This window comes from Aegilops tauschii, chromosome 3, assembly GCF_002575655.3.
Source record: "Aegilops tauschii subsp. strangulata cultivar AL8/78 chromosome 3, Aet v6.0, whole genome shotgun sequence".
Taxonomy (NCBI): domain Eukaryota; kingdom Viridiplantae; phylum Streptophyta; class Magnoliopsida; order Poales; family Poaceae; genus Aegilops; species Aegilops tauschii.
Genome location: NC_053037.3, coordinates 135,214,311 through 135,235,309, shown reverse-complemented (window position 1 = coordinate 135,235,309; position 20,999 = coordinate 135,214,311). Strand labels below are relative to the sequence as shown.

At 51.0% G+C, this 20,999-nt stretch overlaps 3 protein-coding genes across 4 annotated transcripts; all 3 read right to left on the bottom strand.

The window, feature by feature from the left end:
- Positions 1 to 2,886: 2,886 nt before the first annotated feature.
- Positions 2,887 to 5,858, bottom strand: LOC109739348 (cytochrome P450 71A1). The gene is made up of 2 exons (XM_020298436.4): positions 4,801 to 5,858; positions 2,887 to 3,577 (listed from the first exon to the last, which is right to left on the bottom strand). The coding sequence occupies exons 1-2, from the start codon at positions 5,767 to 5,769 to the stop codon at positions 2,957 to 2,959; spliced, it is 1,590 nt and encodes a 529-aa protein (XP_020154025.1). The 5' UTR covers positions 5,770 to 5,858; the 3' UTR covers positions 2,887 to 2,956.
- A 3,717-nt stretch (positions 5,859 to 9,575) lies between these two features.
- LOC109739347 (ras-related protein Rab7) lies at positions 9,576 to 13,283 on the bottom strand. The gene is made up of 7 exons (XM_020298435.4): positions 13,014 to 13,283; positions 12,878 to 12,904; positions 12,685 to 12,784; positions 10,486 to 10,632; positions 10,318 to 10,398; positions 10,088 to 10,233; positions 9,576 to 9,935 (listed from the first exon to the last, which is right to left on the bottom strand). Exons 1-7 carry the CDS (start codon positions 13,064 to 13,066, stop codon positions 9,866 to 9,868), a joined length of 624 nt encoding a protein of 207 aa, XP_020154024.1. The 5' UTR covers positions 13,067 to 13,283; the 3' UTR covers positions 9,576 to 9,865.
- A 1,034-nt stretch (positions 13,284 to 14,317) lies between these two features.
- Positions 14,318 to 19,220, bottom strand: LOC109739345 (proline-rich receptor-like protein kinase PERK15). Of its 2 annotated transcripts, XM_020298434.4 has the most exons (8): positions 18,322 to 19,220; positions 17,161 to 17,661; positions 16,420 to 16,506; positions 16,244 to 16,314; positions 15,880 to 15,956; positions 15,552 to 15,699; positions 14,914 to 15,075; positions 14,318 to 14,792 (listed from the first exon to the last, which is right to left on the bottom strand). In XM_020298434.4, exons 1-8 carry the CDS (start codon positions 18,851 to 18,853, stop codon positions 14,472 to 14,474), a joined length of 1,899 nt encoding a protein of 632 aa, XP_020154023.3. In that variant the 5' UTR covers positions 18,854 to 19,220; the 3' UTR covers positions 14,318 to 14,471. The 2 variants fall into 2 exon arrangements, with proteins under 2 accessions (XP_020154023.3, XP_020154022.3); XM_020298433.4 differs by having other exon boundaries at positions 16,244 to 16,506; positions 18,322 to 19,171.
- Positions 19,221 to 20,999: the final 1,779 nt, after the last annotated feature.

The following is a 20,999-nucleotide window of genomic DNA, read 5'->3' as shown; positions in this document are numbered from 1 at the left end:
AAGGAGTCTAGGTGAGCGAGTTTCGTCTCCTGAAAACAAGCGATACAGGGGTTGATTGATTCGACGGCCGCCCGGACACGGGCGCATTTATCGGGATCGCCTAAACCTTGCACATTCCAGGAGAGGAGGGAGAGTTTGACACAGGGGGGCTAGCCATGGAGACACAACGGCGGCACCCGAGCACAAGCAGAAGAAAGAACCGATACAAGCCTCCCAAACAGGCGGGGTGAAACAACAACAACAACGGTGCTCGGGGCGATACAAGCAAGCCGGGGGTGTCTACACATCGTCGGGACGGCGCACCGGGGCAGCCGGGATGGCCGCAGCAGAACGGAGCTCCGCCACCGCTTTCCTCCCGAGAGGGCGAACCACGGCCTCGACCACCTGGTTACAAATGGCTTTCCCCTGGAGCCTAGGAGAGCAGCCGAGAGGGCCTCTTTCAGAGCCCGACGCTTCACCGCCTTCTCCTCAATGCTGACAAAGGTGGCCGGCTCGAGAAGGGCGAGGCGGGGGCTGCGGCGTTGCACCCCGAGCGCAAGGGAGGCCTTGGCGCTATCGGCATCATCAGCTTCGCCCGGCAATGACCACGGATGAGCGGCCATGCCCAGAGCTGGCCGGAGAGGACAGGAAGAGGCCAGCTGCCCCCCGCCGCCACCCCCCCCCCCCCCCCCCCCCCCCCCCCCCCCCCCCCCCCCCCCCCCCGCCCGGTGCTCCGCCAGCACCGGCCCGGCGCCCAGAGAGCACTGCACGGGGCGGCCGAGGAGGGGGGGCTGGTTATGAGCGAACGGAGGCGGCCCCTCGGGAAAGAAGGGAATGTACTCGCCGTCTTCGCCGAACGACGCATCCATGTCCCAGAACTTGATAGCTTCGATGGAGACCACACGAGCCCCCCAGCGCCCACCCCATGGCCAGACGTCGGAAGGGAGGTCGCGCGGCCGCTCCATGAGGACGACGGCACGAACCATGGCCAGCTCGCGCCCAGAGATGACCCGCGGGTCCACCTCCAGCAGCTTGCCGAAGCCGGAGAAGGCAGCGCGGATCCCAGTAGGGTTGAGAAACTCGACGGGGAAGGCGGAAGCAGCGAGGAGGACGCAGAAGCGAGCGCGTTGGGGGACACGCCCGAATTCTTCCTCCCGGTGCAGGTCGATGCGGGCCTCCTCATGGAAGAACGGCTGGCGGCACATGGCGGCCTCACGGTCCGCCCACGAGGCGAACCGCAGGTACGTGACGCCGACCGAGGAGGGTACAACGTCGAATGAGAGGTCCCCCACGCCACGCGCGAGCGCCGTCTGCACCGCCACCGTCGAGTTGATGAACACGGACGGCGGCTCGATGGAGACGACGGCGAGGCGACGAGCAGCCCCGTAGTCGCCCCGACGGCGGCTCGACGGCGAGGCATGTAAACCTCGACGAAGGCGGGGCGATCAGAGTCGTTGCCGAAGGACGGGGCCCCGGAGGAGACCACCGTCCCGGCAGAGGAGGATGAGAGCGACGAGCGGCTCGAGGAAGATTGCCCGAGCGGCAGCAAGAGCTCCGGCGGGGGTGGGGCTGGGGCCGCTGGGATCATCAGCGACGCCCTGGGGTGGCTTAAAGCCGCGACGTCGTCCGGCGAGGGCACCGGAGACGCGCAGACCGTGGTGATGGAGACGTCGCGCGCAGGGGGCGGGGGGGAACCGCCAGCGCCACGTTCGTCCCCGGGGGAACCAATGCGGCGGGGGCGGAGGGATGGGGGGACCCCCGCCGTGCGCCGGCCAGCACCAGGGTAGGGGGTTGTGTGGGGGCGGGGGCGGTGGTGGAGGCACAGGAGAGGCGGTGGGAGCGGGAGGGCGCATCGCAGCGGTGCGAGGGTGGGGAGGAGCCATGGGGCAGGAACGGGAGCGAGCTCTGTGGCCGGAGCGGCGGCACCGGCGACAGCGGACGGGGTCCCTACAGTCGACTACAAAATGCCGCGTCGAGAGACACCGGAAACACCCGTCGAGGGAGAGGGGCGCAACAGGCGGTGGGTGGCGGTGAACGGGCGGGGCGGGGGGAGATAACAGCGCCTGGAGAAAGGAAGGACGCTGGGTAGGCGAGACAACGACGGGCGTTGAAGGCGCGGCGTCAATGCTTCCCTTCTCGCCGCGCGGGGACAGAGGGGGGTTCCCTCCGACGACAGCAGCGGGTTGGTTTTGGGAGACGGGGAACCACGCGGGGGCTCGTAGGAATGGGCAGCAGCGGAGGCAGAAGAGACCTAGGGGGAGGGCGGCGACGCCGAGCCGAAAGGCTACGAGCGGTAACTCCCACAGTAACTCCACGCCCCGCGGTGGGTGGGTGGGTGGGCACGGTGAATGCGGAGACTGCCAGCATGGCGTCGGTGCGAGACGCGTGGAGGAGAAGCTTCACGGAGGCACCGGCGGGAAGCCCGCCGGAGACGATAGCCTGAGCAATATCCGGGCTGGCGACAGGGACGGAGAAAACCCAATCCCCGACCGCGGTCGCCACGAGCTTCTCGGGTGCATGGCAAAAAAATATGGACACGAGGCCCGAGACCGTCGATGCACTGAAGCAAGCTGCCGCCGAAGGCGGCGTGACCCAGACGACGCTGGGTTCAGAGAGGGCGGGGTATGCGACGGGGTCGAAGGCAACCCCATGCGAGTGGACGGAGAGGATGCCGGCATGGAAGGCCGAGCCTGGACGGGGAACGACGACGAGCGCGGGACGCGTACCTGGGGGGCGCGTGGGGCGGCGACGGCCGCCAGGTCGTCGGCCAACGGGCGGAGCAGGCGGTCCCGCAACGACGGAGGCGGTGGCTACAGCTAAACTACGCGGAGGCGCCGCGCCGGCGGCGTCGCCAGGCTCGTCGCCTGGGGCGTCGCCAGACGCAGTCTCCATCCCTTCTACCATGCCTTTGAGCCTAGAAAATCATTTCTGGCAGCTCAAGCAATCCCAAAGTCGTGTCTACAGAGGCAGGTGCAGCTCAAGGAGACCACGGCCTAGCAACCAGATGCAGCGTGGCCTTGAGCCGGACAGACAGCCCATACAGCTCGCTCATGTCCAACTTCGACGCCCCGGCCGCCGCCGGCGGTGGCAGCTCCCAGTCGAAATGGTACAGCAGGCTGGCGAGCGCCAGGTCGATCGACGGCACGGCGAAGCCGACGCCGGGGCACCCCCTCCTTCCGGCGCCGAACGGCACGAACCTGAAGTCCTGCCCCAGCACGTACTCCGCCGGGCCGTCCGCGAACCTCGCCGGGACGAACTCCTCGGCGCGCTCCCACGTCGCCGGGTCGCGGCCGATGGCCCACGCGTTAACGACCACGCGCGTCCGCGCCGGGACGCGGTAGCCCAGCAGCTCCGTGTCCTCGAGCGTCTCCCGGGGCAGGAGGAGCGGCAGGGGCGCGTGCAGCCGGAGCGTCTCCCTGATCACGGCCCTCAGGTAGCTCATCTTCTCGAGGTGGTCCTCGGTGACGTGGCCGGCGCCATTGACGGCCGCGCGGACCTCGTCCTGGAGCTTGTGCATCTCGGATGGGTTGTTGATGAGCTCCGCCACGGCCCATGTCAGAGTCGTGTAGGTCGTGTCGGTGGCCGCGGCGAACATGTCCTGTTTCATCGACATCAATCGTGTAGAAAGAACATGAAGTTACAGGGTTTTGGGAAACCAAAATGAAGACGTAGAGTTTCATTTCATTGATCTGATGAAGATAAATAGTTAACTCTCGGGACTCAGACTATCTGAGGTCGAGCTCAAATAATCTGACATAAACAGTAAAATCCGAAAATTTCAAAATAAATTCAAACAGTTCGGATTTTCCCTTTCCAACAAACACTGAAAAAATGTTTTACATGCGTACAAAAATTCGTGATGAAATCACTTTCCTAGAAGTGTAGACAAAAAAAAATTAGTGGTAAAAAAAGACTATTTTTGGAACATGGAGTTTGTTTTTTTGCCCACAGCTCCACAAATGTGATTTCATCACGAAATTTTGCATGCATGAATTTTTTTCTCAACGTTTGTTCCAAAAAAAAGTTCAGATTTTTCTTTAAAAGAACAAAAAATTCAGATTTTACTCTTCATCCAAGCTCATTTGAGCTCGAGCTGAGAAGAGCACTTTCGTAACTTTCGCTGCTTTGTTTCGGGCCATCGAGGCAGAATAAAAAGACCATGAAAGCACGAAACGGGAGAACCAACCTATGTCGTTTTGCCATGAGTGACACGCTAAACAATTTTGCTGGACGTCAGCCACATGAATATCGATTTTGGGTCTCACCAGAGAAGCAGCAGCCTCTAGATCTATAGTATTAGGGTGGCAGGCTCGCCGAGTGTCTATCTTAAGATGACAGCTGGCTTCAAAATTCATTTTGAATCGATTGGTCTCTAGCCAGTCCCCACGCTGAAACACTAAACGCCACCCGTTGGATCGAGAACCAAAACATCAGTGTCTACCAACATTGGCTACGATGGTCATGCCATCGATCGGGCACGTGGTGGCCGCTGTCAAAGCACCTCCATACGCTAACGACGATCATTGTGCGCTCGACGTTTTTGTCACTAACTTGTAGCGACAAGGAGCCGGATACGTACGCCGGCCGCTGCCCACCGCTTGTGAGCACCGTCGGCGTTTGCATCACCGGACGGCCGTCGTACGCGCACATGCGTGGAGCTGATCGCTACCGTACGCTCGCCGCGGCATGCACATCTTCGTCTAGCTTGTTCCCTTGACTACATGCTCTGCACCTACTGTATCTACCCAAAAATGCTAGACTTAATGGCGAAATTTGTATGCGAGCACACACTACAAATGTACAGGTGCCAGCGTTACGTACCAGGATGATGGCCTTGATGCCGACCGTGTCGAACCGGACTCCTCCGGAGTCTTCTCCATCGTCCTCGCTGACGTCCAGCAGCACGTCCACGAAGTCCCGGTGATCGTCCTCCCCGTCGCCAACGAGCCGTCGCCCTCCGCCGAGACGCCGCTGGCGGTGGTCCGAGATGACCCGCTCGAGCAGCCTGTCCATCACCTTGCCCGCCCGTGCCACCTTGGCGTCCAGCCCCATGAGCGCATCCACCCACGCCAGCCACGGGACGAACTCCCCCACCGCGGCCGTCCCCAGCAGCTCCTCGAACTCGGCGAACACCTCCGTCAGGTCGTCGTCGATCCCGTACCCGCCATCGTCGCCGAACGCAGCCCGCGAGATCACGGCGCTGGTGTAGGATATGAGCTCGTCGGTCAGGTTCACGACGTCACCCTCGGGCCGCGAGCAGCTGGCGGCAGCGCGCCGGACGCGGTCGACCAGGGCGCCGGCCTCCTGCTCCCGGACGCGGCGGAAGGAGGCCACGCGGCGGGCGCTGAGGAGGTGGAGCACGCACACGCGGCGCGCCTGCCGCCAGTACTGGCCGTAGGGGGCGAAGGCCATGTCGCGGCCGTACAGGAGGCGCTCCGCCATGCGCACCGCGGGGCGGCTCGCGAAGGCCAGGTCGTGGGTCTTCATGACCTCCAGCGCCGCGTCCGCCGAGGAGGCCACGACGGTGGGCACGCCGCCGAGGCGCAGGAGCATGACGGGGCCGTGCGCCTCGGCCAGGGACCGGAGCTTCCGGTGCGGCAGGGAACCGAGAAGAGGGAGGTGGCCGAGGATGGGAAGGCCCCACGGCGACGGAGGCAGACGTGGGCCGCCATTGCTTCCGGAAGGCTGAGGTTTCTTGGCGAAGAAGAGGACGAAGGACACGATTGGCACAAGCAGGGCGAGGATGAGCAGGGGTGAGTGCAACAATGCAAAAAGCGACGAGGCGTCCATGTCTATACCGCAATGCGACGGACGGTCCCAATGCGACGCAAATACAGTGCACTCTGCTCATGTTTATATACTGTTATTAGTTCATGTGCGTATCCTTCTTTCTTTCTTGTGTCACGTCTTGCATCTTTTCAACTTACGTGATGTGCATGTGTTCTAATTGGATGTGCGACAACAATAAGGTTCACTCTTCGGTGGCCGCCCATTTGTGCCTGTCCACTGAGTCCACTCTAACCTTATCACTTCAAACGCTCCATCCCTTTCATAATCTCTATCCAAAATACAGAGAATGAATCACGCAGAAAAAAATCTCTAAAGGCCAAGAATGGGGAGAAAACGGTGAGTTTGCATATAAATGTCAGAAATCATCTCTACCCGCACGAGTAGATCGTAGGGAAAAGAAACACCAACGCTCACAAAAAGGGCATTCCACCTTTCTAATCTATCTACCGTCTAGCACCGGTTTCTCATCACAAGTTGTGCAAACATCTTGCACATGGCCAGTGCTTGGGAACGCCAACAATGTCGGTGTTCTCCACCCGACCAGCAAAGGGCACCCGGTAGGTGGAGAGAGCAGAGAAGTGGGTGTCGCTCTCCCATGCCCAAATTAGAGCGTCCTCAATGCCCTGAAGAAGTTGCACGATCCACCAGCCAAATGAACAACACCCCAAGACTTCCCTCGCGTCGCCCCCGCCCTGGGCAACTCGGGGGATTCTCCAACCCTAGGCGCCGCCGCCGCCCTCTCCTCCTCCCCTCCTCGCGCCGCCGCCGGGTGAAACCCGTGTGGCAGACGACGGTGGCGGGGGGACTTCCTCTCCCGACTCCCCTTCCTCCGCGGGCGACGGATCTAGGCAGCAGGCGGTGTCCTGCGGCGCACGCGGTCGGGCGCGAGGTGGCAGAGCTTGGCGAGCGGTGGCGGGGCGTGGGGCAAGCGGCGGCAGGCCTCGGGAGGTGGTGGCGGGCGCTGGGCTCACGGCGGCGCTCCGGCGTGTGCAGGCGGCGGTGGCACCTGTGCGCGGTCGGCGGCTCCCTCTTCGGCCCGAACGGCGCGGGGGGTGGCTGCGGCCCGGCGTGGTCGGCGATCTGGATGCGGTGGGGCCGGTGGCTCGCTGCAGGATCTCCTCGGCTACCTAACTCTTTCATTTCTTGAGTAACAGAAGCAGAGGCAGAAGAATGCCTTCTGGAGTCAAAAGTCAACTTGATCTCAGCCTCGATATCCAACACGGTATTCTGATGTGCCGAAAAATTTGAGGAGCCTATCCCCTTTGTTATGGTATCCCCTAAGCAAAATGGCTTCTCTAGCTGGCCAAACGCTTGGGCGCTCTACATACGATGTAGAAAAAATCAGATACATAGAACTAATATATAGATAATCGAAATTGAAAAGAACTGTCTTTTCTGTATACTTTCCCGTTCTATTGCTACCGCGGGTCTTATGCAATTGATCGGATCATATAGATATCCCTTCAACACAACATAGGTCATCGAAAAGATCTCGGACGACTCACCAAAGCACGTCTGCCGGAGATCCAGGGGCGTCATCGTCTCCGACTCGATCTGCTTCGGTTCGTGCTAGATCCGGTACAAGGATACTATCATCATCTCCCGGTGCTGGCTACATGGATCTGACGGCGACGGCTGGACCCTTGGTCTAGTCTTCGACAGAGAAGGCGGCGGCCGTGCACAAGAAGCGGATGGAGTTCTTGGAATAGATCTAGGTGAAAACCTGCTCTTGGCTAGATGCCAAAGCTGGCGGTGGCGGCGCTCTACGGTGTCGTTCCCTTCTTGAATGCATCACCGTGGAGAAGTTCTAGACTACGATCTGCTACCTCCGGGGGAAACCCTAGATCGATATATCAGAAGACGGCGGCGCGTTTCTGTCGTTTCCCCCTTGGGGCGTCTTTCTTGGAGCTGTACGCGGGCTCGAGGGACCAGTGGACGACGTCTTTGGTGGAGCGGTGCTTCATCATGCACTTTGATGGTGACAGATCTCGATGGCATGGCGCTCTGGAGGTTAAGCGTCTGATGTGTGATGCTGGACTCGCGCAGGAGGGTGACGCTTTCTGGCATCGTGGTGGCGTTGACGGCAGCTAGACCGGGCAAGGTAGATGCAGCAGTACAACTCTGAAGATGGATTGGTGGCAGGTGGCTGCGGCGGCCTCATACCCGGCAGGCGTCCTGGTTGAGGAGTGCGCCGGACTGGTGGGTGCCCTATACTCGGCAGGCGTCCTGGTTGGGACCTCGGTCTTAGATGTTAGGTTTGGCTGCGAGGTCTGTTTGGTATTACACCCAGACTATCAGCATCCCTTCATCAAATGGATAGGAGTAGCGACAGATGTTGCCTAGATGATGACTTTAGTCTTACTGTTGGATGACTTTGTAAGGTCTTGTGTAAATAATTAATAAAGTGGCTGCATGCATCGTCCAGATGCCGGGGGTCCTCCTCCTTTTCTAAAAAAATGAATTCGTTGAGCACCTCTCATACATAATAGGCGCAAAAATGCTACACTCACGGACAAGTACGGGCTGATTATGGACCCCATAACGTAAAATCTCTCTCACCCCTGATTTCAGGGGGTGGACCCTGCCTCCCCCTTAATCTCCAACTAGAAGATGCCACCTAGCAGTAATCCGTAGGATCCGTAAAATTGATCCGTGAGTGTAGCGTTACTCTGTTAGGCGTCACATCCACCCACCAGCTTCTGTCCAACCCCTCACATAGGATGTGCCTTTGGATGGCCTTCTTAACGCAAGCGAAGAGGTTGGGCACGATATCTTAAAGCCTCCCCTTGCTCAACCACCTGTCCAGAAGAGCGCCGAGGCGACATTCCCCAACCTACACCCAGTAGCGGACTTGTAGACCATTGCGGTTTGCATGATTTCCTCAAAACCAAGGTGCGCCACGTCAATGAATGTCATTCTCACGTTGTTTTCTTTCGATGATTGTCATTGTCCCTCAAAACCCCATCCCACTTACAGAAACCTTTCAAAACTTGTGACTGGAAATTGCCCATACTTGTCGGCTTAAAATTGCACAAACTGAAGCTTTCCAAAATCTGACACTGGTTGAAACCTGCTAATGCAACCTCCGATTTGTTTTCCCCCTCCTAACTTCTGAAACTAAACAAAACCGGTCCAGTTTGGAATGCATTTCAACGGTGTAGCGCAGCTAGAAGCTACCGCAACTTTTGGCGAGTGGCTTCTAATTCTGATCGATGCGGACAAATTGTTGATTTGGCAGTTTATTTTTGGGAGTTCTCAGCATGACCACGACTTTCAGAAGTTCACGAGCACCGCACGGAACATAGACCAGATGTTGCTGCTCTGTAGTAGGAAATGAATATGAGTTGGTCGTATTGCATTTGGGCACATGCATATCGCTGACGGGAAAGGCGAATTGAGTAGTTCAAATGGCAGAGTAGTCGAGTATGTTCTCGCTGGATCCGCGAAAAGAAAGAGTATGCTCTCGATGGAGATGTCAACAACAGAAATCAAGACAAACTGTAGCACTCGTTGAAAGTGAGCATGATCCATCCAGAAATTTGATAAATGAACACAATCAGGGACCTACACAGCACACAAGAGTGGGATCTGCAAAGTCCAATCTTGGAAACCATCGAAATCGTTGCAGCAAACAACAGCATGAATACACAGATATGAAAACCGTAGTGGCTGATCATATATACCATGGAAGACGGGAATGGAATGAAAAAGATGGGTAAAAGATGAACCATATAGATATAGATCTGGATCTACCATCAAAATGGTTAGAAGAGGAAAGCACGAATATTGGGCCGTTCTTCTGTCCATTTACAACCTTCATAAATATATATTTGATCTTTCTGAGATATGTACGCACCACGACAACCAAAACCTCGCAAAAACTAAAAAGAATGCCAACTCTATACCATCTAACCCTCATACAAAGAATCAGAAGTTATGAATGAAATTTCTCCCATCTCGCTGGAAGGGAGTGAATACTAGACAACCATATGTAGCAACTGATACAAGATAGCAGCTTTCAAACTAAATATATATATCAAACTCGGGAAGAGCGAGCATCACCAAGCCAATCGAAACTGAGGAGGATCCGTATCTTCTAGCATTCACAGCCTGACGAGCGTTGTTGCCTTCCAGCACCGCCCATGTCGATTGTATCAGGGAGATATCTAAAAGAATTTAGCAAAACGTCAATATAACTGCTAACATACTGTTAGTATCTCTGTGTTGCTATTTCGAAATGCCCTCCCCTCCGAGGAAAATAATAGAGAGAATTATCCTTTTGTATAAACAATGCATCTACTGCAAGAAGTAAACTTACATATCTTCTTCAGGTTCATTCTTGATAGCATTCCTTGCTATACACTCGAAAGCTGCTTCCACATTGAAGCCTTCTTTAGCAGACGTCTCAAAATAAGGGATGTTTCCCTTGGAAGCACACCAAGCTTTAGCCTTTTTCTCGGAAACCTAAAAGACGAATAATCTCAAAAATATCAATATATATCAAGTCAAAGCAAGAAAAATAGGCACTTTGTCGTGAAGAATACTCACAGTCCTGCTGTTACCACCATCAACATCAATCTTGTTTCCAAGTAAAACAAAAGGGAAATTCTCTGGATCTGATGGGCTAGCCTGCAACCAGAATGACAGGCCAAACTTTCAATATACCATACATATTGCAGTATATTTGATTGACTGGCAACTAAGCAAGCTACTTACTTGAATTAGAAATTCCTCACGCCAGTTGTTGAGTTTTTCAAATGACTTGGTAACATTGACATCATATACAAGAACACAACAGTCAGCTCCCCGATAAAATGCCACACCAAGACTCTGAAAACGTTCCTGTCCTGCCGTGTCCCATATCTAAGTTCCAGGAAAAACGAAAATGTGGTACGATTAAATGCGAGTGGAACTATTGTTTCACAAGGAACAAAGTAGACAGATGTACATTCAGTGTTCTTATATAAAATTAATCAGGCTATATGTAATGATTAACTACACACACACAATCCATGCTTCTTTGCAATAGAAGAAAGACACAAAGCAGCAAGCACTACAAAATGAAGGCTTCACAGCAACCAAAAACAATATACATGCAAAAGCAGAACTAACAAAAAAAAACTATAAGCTGCTAGGCCATTTGCACTAGCAAAATAACCTCAACCATATTAAGCGTCCGGTGATTGCACACAGAGTTACTTCACTGAATTGTGCAATATACACAATTTAAGTAATAAAATCATTGGACGGATATTAACGAACCGTAACAGAATGTTGTTCAAATTTGTTTCCAGCTTTTTTAAAGATAGTACAATTATTTTCACTTGCAGTCAAGATTATTATCTATACTTCAGTTCATTTCATCTTAGAAAAGTATCTAATGTTATTAACTAGTACTCACAGCCATAAGATAATTTGTAAATCAAGTAAAATAGTTAAAATCAAATCAACCAGCATACCAAGTTTTTTTTAACAGGCATACCAAGTACATAGTTTGATATTATATAACTAAAAAGACAGCAGTCTCCGAAAAATATCCATTTGTTTATGCTTATTCAAATAAACTATCTGGCGGGATAAAAAGACAAATGTCTGAACCTCAGGTATAGGTATAAATGAATTGTTTAGCTATCCCATATGGTCATATCCTTGATTTAAATATGATGAATGAGAGATAGGCCATAGAGAACGCAACTGAACAGCCTGTTTCATTGCTGTCCTGTTAAATAGAAAGGATGGCAGGGTCTCTGAGCGTTCAATACTCTAGTCCAGATTTAAGGAAGTTGAGTGCCAGCAGATAACAGCTCAAAAAGTAGTTCATTCCCAGTCATAAAAATCTGGAAATTTCTTAGTCTTAACCAAAGCAAGCATACCGGTACATGGTCCATAAGTTTGAGTAATACTACCTATGTGTTCATCAATTTATGACAATCAGAGACTGGAGGATTGGGGTGCATCAATTATACTATATGTAACAGAGTAACAGAAAGAGACCCCATAGTAAGATAAAAAAAAAGGATAGGACCTATGGCTACAATATAAGTAATATTGCATAGCTTATTAATAGTAACTCACATTATGACATTAGTGAAGCCATAACTTAGCAAAAGTCGTGTTTCCTCTGGACTTGGACATATTTTATTTTTCTTTGTTCATGCATATAGTGTTGGGCCACTGGAAGTGTTAAGACAGCTTTCTCTCTGTCTTAAACTCTTAATGCACTGACATGCAATTCCCCTGCATCATATCTAATTAGTATTTTTCCCTCTGAACTAGGTCTCAGTCCTCTAATCCTTGAGAAATTGTGATATAGAGGTAGTGCAAACCAAGTGGACAACTGAACTAGAGCTGAACTGATGTAATTTCTTATGACATATCTACCCCCAAACAAATCCAACCATCTGTAATCGCATTAACCTATCCAATAAACACCTACCAGCAGGATGTTTACAGAAGTACATAACTCTATAATAAACCAAAAATGTCACTTATGTTGACCTGAGTAACTCAGGAATCAACCTGTCATAAACAAACTGCAGAGTACAAGAGTCCTAGTTTAGTACCACTAAACTTGATCATCATCAAACCTACTCCCTCTGTTCCTGAATATAAGATGCTTTAGCATTTTTTTATTCCCATGTACCCATTTTAATGTGCATTAAATTATCAAAAACATCTTATATTTTAGGAACGGAGGTAGTGTTCAAGAATTCAGAACACTAACCAGACAATAAGAACTTCGCAAATTGATTTGACGCAAGTTCACATCTCAAACAGCATAAAATCCGTTAGTGCTAAAGATCTAAGACACCCAGAACTAACTACCCAACAGTAAATAAAAGCTAGCACCAAGCATGTCAATCCAATGGCAGTTGAGCTAGGGAAAAAAATCAATGAATAGAATGAATGAAGAACCTGTAGAGTGAAGAGGCGGTCGTCGATCTTGACCTCCTTGGTGAGGAAATCGGCGCCGATGGTGGCCTTGTACTGGTTGCTGAACTTGTTGTTGACGTACCTGCACAGGAACCGCCCAAATCGTTCAAACCCCCGCACAGAAATAACCAGAATTAGACGAATCAGACAGGGCGCGATTGCCGTTCGGCCTTACTGGTTCATCAGCGACGTCTTCCCGACCCTGATGGCGATCCGAGAACAGAAGCGCACAGGTTGATCAGAGGACAGTGGAAAATCACGCAAAAAGGAAGAAAAAAACTGGGGAAAAGGCGTGACTGAGTTCCGCGCACCCGCTGTCGCCGAGGATGATGACCTTGAGGAGCATTCGCCTGCGCGACGCCATGGCCGCGGATCTGAGGAGAGGGGGCGGGGCTACGCGCGAGGCGGGGAGAGGGGGCTGAGGAGATCGGAAGATTTTTGCGCTGTGTGTTGGTCTGGTTCGGCCTTGCTTTGGTTCGGGATTGGTGTGTGCGCGCCGTTGTCACGGAAAAGGAGAAAGAACCAAAGGCGTTTTTGTTGGGTTGGAAGGTTTCGCCGCTCCGCCTCCACCTGTTTCGTTTGGGCGGACGCGTTGCCGGGCGGGCGAATTATTATTCCGTCAATTTTTAGAGTAGCGACAGACAGACAGCAGTATTGTTTTTTTTTTGCGAGGTAAAGGGAAATTTTATTCAAAATAATAGGGTTACAATCTAGAGGTAACAATTCCTCAATACATGAAGGACCTCTGTTCATCCAAACAGCCGTGCAAGACTCAGTACGACTGTAAACAGCCAATCAATTTGCTACCCTATTTTGCTCTCTTCTAAATTTCTATATGAAACAAACTCCCTCCCTTCCATAAGGGCCTTAACCTCAGTATTGTTTCATATTTATCGTCGATGATGATAAAAAATAAGATTGATTGGGACAGGCAGATTTTGTCCAGCTGATGGCTCTGTGCTACCTACAAGTATGATAATTAAAATTATTATTGTACGCGGTTCATCCGCGTCTGAGTGACACATATGTGCATGTGCACACGGTGTCTCGAGTGCTGGAAAGAAGGGATTAATGTACTACTACTGCCGACTACTGCACCTACAGATTTTACGGAGAAAGTTAGACTAGAATGAATGCAGGGGTCGTCTGGTTTGAGGCTAAAATTGACACACCTACCCCGCAAAAAAAAGATTGACACACCTAATGTTTGTTAGCTCAATATATGAAAATTGGCATGTAACGGAAACAACGTTGAAACTCAACGGTCTTGCACAAACCGACCAGCACCTTTTGTAAACAGATTCTGAATGCTACTTAGTTTTATCTTGGAAAAAGTATATCATATACGCTAGCTCACTGGAACGCAACCGCAGCTGCATGATTGCAGCAGACGTTGGGATGCTTCGGCTGCACCAAAAACAAATGAGAAGGGAAGCATACACCCTGGTCCAACGTACCCATGTCTGTATCTCGTTGGCCAGTTACCTTTCTTCCAAGCATGAAACCAAGTTCAGACGGCCGGCAGCCGATGTATGATCATGCATCTACGGAAAAATGCAGTGGAAACGGAGGTAGAAATGCAGAGGGAATTGGTGAACAGAAAGAAGAACGTAAATGCGGCTACCAAAAGAACTATATATCTCAAGAACAAAATATCATTTTTGTTCGTTGCAACCAAGTCAAGTCAGCTGGCAGCTTATGTGAATTCAGCTATGCTGTGGATTTACAAATGTTCTGAAGTCAAATCTCTCCGACGGAAGGGAAAGTGGTCATCTCATGGAAGCCTGGCTCTCGACGTCACCGTCGTCTCTCTTCCTAGTCCCCAACTCCACCTCCTGCGTCTGCTGATGGCCGTCGCTGCTCGGGACGGACGGCTCCTGGTGCTCGTGCTCGCCGCTGGACGGCGTTAGCTGGCTGCTCTGGAAGCTGCTGGTCCCGAGCGCCATCTTCCTGAACTTCTTCAGGTCCTCGTTGTACTGGCTCGTGTCATACTCGGAGCTGGCGTGTGATCCCATGAACCGGCTGTGGCCAGGCCGGACGCCTTCGTGCAGATCATCCAGCGACACGTCGCCTTCCAGGGCCCGAACAACCTGTTCCTCACAGAGGATCGAGGTTAGCTCAACTCTATCTAGGATACAACAGCGATGAGGTCGAAGTAAATAGTGATGAATTTGTGTCGACGAGATGAGGATACAAGGGGTGAAAATGTACCTGGCTCATGCGTGGACGTCGCCGCGCAGAATGGCGTACGCATGCGGCTGCGCAGGCGATCATCCTTGCCATCTCGTTATCATTGAAATCGATTCCTAAGTGGGGATCCACTAAAGCATCGTGATTACCATCCTCGAGTGCTTGTGTCATCAAAGGCCTTGCCTGCAAGGAGAAAGGTAGAGGATCCAACTCAAATAGATGTATCCAAGATTAACAAAGAAAGGGACAGACAGATGCTCGTTGAAGAGGCACAGAGTACTCCGCATCGAAAAGTTGGAAGATGGTAAAACACTCCGACAAGAATAAATACAACGAGTGAAATATGAAGTGCAAAGGCCAAGGCACCACATACAGAGAAAATCGAGTCCAATTTAGTGAGGAATAGCAAGTAACTTATGAAGAAATAGATCCATCGTTGTTACTTAAATAGTCCAAGACAGCCCTCAAGTCATAAACCCTTAGGGGGTGTTTGGAAGGATGGTGTTTCTTGGTAAAGTTTTGTATTTAAGTCAAAGTTGAAGTAATCACAAAACTTTACCAAAAAATACTCTTCCAAAAAGACCCATATAGGACTAGAAACAACAAGAATGAATTTGACCCTGCTAGTTACAGCACGGTGGACAACAAATTTAACTTACCCAGTCAACCAAGCTGTCATCCATATGCGCTTGTTTTGAACTTACAGGACGGCGCCCAGTTATTAACTCGAGAAGCATTACTCCAAAAGAAAAGACATCTGATTTCTCAGTTAGCTTGCCAGAAGAAGCATACTCTGGTGCAAGGTACCTAAGGGGAAAACCAAGACTATCAGGGCAGTAATTTTCATACAGCAGATCTTGCACATTAGCAACATGTCAATTTCTTACTATATATATCATCATGATTGATCTCATTTTCAAGCATTTGAGATACTGTTTCACTGTCCCGGAAAGCAAAATGATAGTTTCACTGGAAGATCGAACTTACCCAAATGTGCCCATTACTCTGGTGGAAACATGAGTGTTATTATCAGAGGTTAACTTTGCAAGTCCAAAATCTGCCACCTGTAAAAAAGAGGTTTGCTTACTGAATTACACGTCCAACAGTTTTGTATTAGTACGCTGATATTAACTATGTTTATGATCCCGCAAAAAAAACTATGTTTCATGATGATTGGTTAGACATCAGTTTATCAAAACTGTAAACCTTAGTTTCTGAATTTACTCATACCAACCACTGACATTCAAGATTTTACACTACACTAGCAGCTAAACTTAGTTGGGACCAGGGGAAGAAAGACGGTCTCAGAATTCAAGTAGAAATGAAACAAAAAGGAAAATGTGTATCATACCTTAGCTTCACATCTGTAATCCAGAAGAATATTTGATGCCTTTATGTCACGATGAATGATCTTTGGATGGCCTACGAAGTACAGAAATAAAATCATGACAGAACAGCTACATACCTTTTTGAACGTGAAAAAGAAAAAGAAAAGCATAACAAGTAGGTATGTGTGTGTGAGCTCACAGTCTTCGTGAAGATACGCCAATCCCTTCGCAGAACCCAAAGCAATACGTAGTCTTGAAGGCCAGTCCATAGTTGGTCCACGCCTTCCTGAAAAAGAGGTGAAAATAACCTGAAGACATTACCAAATGCCCAAGAGAATGCAAACCAAATGAAGATAGAAGATTTTTTGCATGACAGGAGCTTCAGAGCAATGTTTTCTGAATCTTCAAGACAAAGGTAACCAATAAACCTGGAAAGCATTGTACCTTTCGGGTGGTAGCAAAAACGAAGTTGTATCTTCCCAGTTTGACAAAATCGGGGGAAGTTATTAAAGACTAAAGAAAAGGTGGCGATAAAGCTGATATCTTCTGGAATGGGTTTGGTTGTGCTTATTATTTCCATTAATGAAACTCTCTTGCAGTCATGGTATTTCATTTTATGAACAATGCAACTGCTCAAATTGTCAATTTACTCGAACAAGGTCTCTTTTTCATAGCCAAAATAATATTAATTTAAATCATGTAGTATCACAGGTTTAACTTTGTAAATCACCCGGATATTTACCAACCGTCAACTCATACGGCAACTCCAACTCATACGGCAACTCATAAGTACAAACTGGCAATATCTAGGATATTTATGAGTAGAAAATATGGAACAAAAAAATACAGAAGATGTCGTAGTTCACTTTTACGGACAATATTAAAGAGCATTCTGAAAGAGAAGAAACAATCATGATTGAAACATAGCAAGAAGCCATACCATGTATATGGAATTCTAACGTGTTATTGGGAACAAACTCATAGACAAGCAACCTCTTGTCTTCAGAAATGCAATAACCAACCAATGTCACGAGATGTTTATGATGTACTCGGCTGATAATCTCAACCTCTGCCTGGAACTCACGCTCTCCCTGCCCACTTCCATCTCTTAATTGCTTCACAGCAACTTCTGTGCCATCTGGCAGCACTCCTTTGTGAACAAATCCAAAGCCACCTTGCCCGAGAAGATTAGCATCGGAGAATTCATTGGTCGCCACCGCTAACTCTTCATAAGTAAAAGTGCATTTCGAGAAGCTGAGGGCGTTGCCAAACGGTGATTGCAGGGGTCGGTTCTCACCGCCGCCTGAGAAATGTGAACCCGAACCACTGCTGTTTACATTGACCGGAGGAGGCGGCGGCTTAGTGGAAGGATGTGAATTCATCTTCACAACATGATCGGGGGGTGGTGGAGGGGCATTATGCTGCCACCCATATTGATCCCCTGCAGAAGAACAAGAATCGTACTTAAAGATGAGAGTGACTCGTGTTGAACAATAACAATTACAAATGGATTCCCCTGTTGCAAAATCTAATAAACAAAAAATGATAGCACGAAGTTTAAGAATGAAGTAAACTCATTTTCATTGCTGACAATAGGTTACCAACTCACTTCGAAAAGGAGGGCATACTTCCCCCCACAGATTTGCCTTGTATAAATCAGATTCCATGCAGAACAATGGGAAAAAATGCAGACCTGGTGTTTATTTTATTTTATTTTCCAAAATTTCCATTTGGATTATATCAAACACAGATGAAGATTCCTGTGATCACTACTACCCGATTGCTAAAATTAGCTATATTTAATAAGCATAGGTTAAGCCATACTAATATATTTCTGACGGAAATTTTGATATTTTTATGTCCATGACGCCATAATAGCATGATTAAAAGAGGACCCTTCTTGAAGTCACCAAAAACTCGAGCGTAAGTCATACTTGTACGTCACAAGCCAACGCACATTTGCCAAGAACAGCGGGATAATTGCAAGCGACAGCGATGTGACTTGCTAGTGAGACAAATAACGCACATGAGATCTGTAGTGTACTGTACTGTATCTGCTCCGAGACAAAGAGTCATGGAGGATGCACAGTTGCCATCTCACCTTTGAACGGCGGCGGGGGCGGTGGCGGTGGCGGATGCCCATAGTAGTGCAGGTGGTGGGGCGGCGGGGGAGGCGGAGGGTGGTGCGGGTGGTGCCGCCTCTTCTTCTTGAGCATGCAGAAGCAGAGCAGGCTGGCGAGCAGCAGCGCGATCAGGCCGCCCACCGCGATCCCAGCCACCGTGGCCGTGTTGAGCGCCGAGCTCGGCGGCGGCGGCGAGGCCTGGGCGGACGGCGTCGGACGATCGGTCGGCGGAGACGGCGTGGTCGACGGGGGAGACGGCGCGGCGGGCGCCCCGGGGGCCGTGGGAGGCGGGAGGGAGGGTGTCGCGGGGGTGGTGCCGGAGGACGGGGGCGGCGCGGCGGGCGTCGACGGCGGTGGCACGGGAGAGGAGGGCGGCGGCGCGGAGGCCGGTGGCGCCGGCGGCGAAGGGGGCGTCGAGTTGGTAGCGGGTGGCGCCGAGGCCGGTGGCGGTGCCGTTCGATTCCCAGGCGGCGAGGCCGGGCCCGGCGCGGCGGGCGGCGACGACGACATCAGAAGGCGGCCGCCTTGGCCGCTGGCTCACCCGCTTTGCTTCCTTGTTACAGTGGTACGTACTACTGCAGCACCAGTCCTAGTGCGGCAGCGGCTTGAGCGAGAAACGGAAGGAGCGGGGCGAAAGATAAGCGAAAAGGGAGGAAAGGTGCCGCTTTCCGCTCGCGCTCGCGGTGGCGGTGGTGGTGGTGGGGAATTCCGAGCGGGGATTGCGACCGGTGGCAGTACGTCGTACGTACGTAGCAGCACTAGTTGGCGGCGAGTGGAGTCTCTAATGGTGGTGGGTGCGTGGAGGTGGAGCCGGCGCGACGCGACGACGGCGGGAGGAAGGAGAGGGCCGGGGTGGGAGTGGAATAAAAGCGCGAAGGAAAGGAGCGACAGCGCGGCCGTGGCCGGTAAACGTGCGACGGCCTTCACGTCACGCGGCGCGGCCTGCCCGCGCTTTCCGCTTCGCCCGCGAACGAGAATCGCATTCCCCCGGTCATGTCGAGCCCGGCCGTCGCTGACAGGCGGGGTCAGGGCTCAGCTGGCCCCCGCATGTCAGCCAGCTACTAAGGAGACAGGTTTTCGGTTCCCTTGCCGCTCAAGATACTAATCGCGATTACGCGGCGGGATTACACGCGACGGTTACGCTGATGGCGAAGCCTGAGTTGTGGGCCTACCCTGTCAGCGACCGGTTGGAGCGGGTTTCCTCCTTCCGGGCGACAGGTGTGCCTCGTGGCTTGAGGGAGAAGTCTCTACAGCTGCATGTTACTAGCATGACCCGTTGGGCCGTGCAGCTCCGTGGTTTGCTCCCTCTTTTTCCTCCCAACAATGCTAAACATACAAAGATTTACACGCACTTACATGCTTAGGATTTTTTCTTTCTAACTAACCATTCCTTCCCTGATTTTCATGAGGATGGGCCCCTCCTCTCCCTTAACCTCCAATCACAACCCACCTGTTTGTAAAATCCATATAAACTTATGTATGTATAGCATTACTCTTTTCCTCCTACTAGGAGAGCTGCAATGTCAAGTAGTGTCCTGATAAATGGCAGCTTTCCTGCGAGAAAAAAATGGCAGCTTTCATAAAGCAGTGCACGAATCGATTCGTATAAATGCTTGCGATCAGATCAGGTCGATCGGATTGGATATGTATCCACAATAAAGCGTACCGTGCTTACCGCTTCTGTGAATTGCTGGTTGATGATTCCACTGCAGTCTTCTTCTTAAGTAAGAAAATTAGTTGTATCACCTTCCTTTCAGGTATTTCACGGAGGAAAAAAAAAACACGTGACATGCGTGTAGCACGAATGCAGAAACACGAGGTGAGTGTGAGCGAGGCGGCGTCGCATCGCCGGTGGCAGCCAGGTTGCCGGCGCGGACCTCGAGTCAACCAACCGTCAGCACAGTTTTTCTTTTTTTGTTTGAGCAACGACCGTCAGCACAGCTAGCCGACGCGTACAAGCCGTCTTCTGAAGACGGTGCAGCTCGAAAGGGGGCAGCCACGCTACACATGCCGCGACCTTCAACGGCGGTGGTATGGGTGCTCTTTTGGGTTCGTCTGAAATAATTTGTTTCCATAAGGTTGTAAGAGCATTTCTAGCGGATCCTTTAAAAGTTGACCCTTAAAAACGTGTATAAGGGGCACTGTAAACTATTTTTACGGTGAGCAGACCCCGTGATTATTAGTGAGGAACAAAGTGCTTTCGTTCCCGGAAGACTCATCACAGATAACGTACTTGATGCATACGAAAGTGTACACACGATGAAGAGGAGGAAGAAGGGGAAAAAATTCTTGTGCGGTTAAGCTTGACATAATGAAGGCTTACGACCGTGTCGAGTGGCATTACCTCGAAACAATATTGAGTCGGTTGGGTTTCAGTATGTGCTTCATCACATTGATAATGAAATGTGTTTCTTCTGTCCGGTTTTCGATGAGAATCAATGGGGAGCTACTTCCATATTTCACACCTACCAGAGGGTTTCAGCAAGGCGATTCAGTGTCACCGTACTTATTTTTTATGTGTGCCGACGGTTTTTCCTCATTGTTGAAATATTACAATGGTGGAACTATTGATAGGGGACTACGAGTGAGCTATAGGTCACCGTGGGTAACCCATTTGCTTTTTGTAGATGATAGTTTAATCTTCATCAACGCAAGT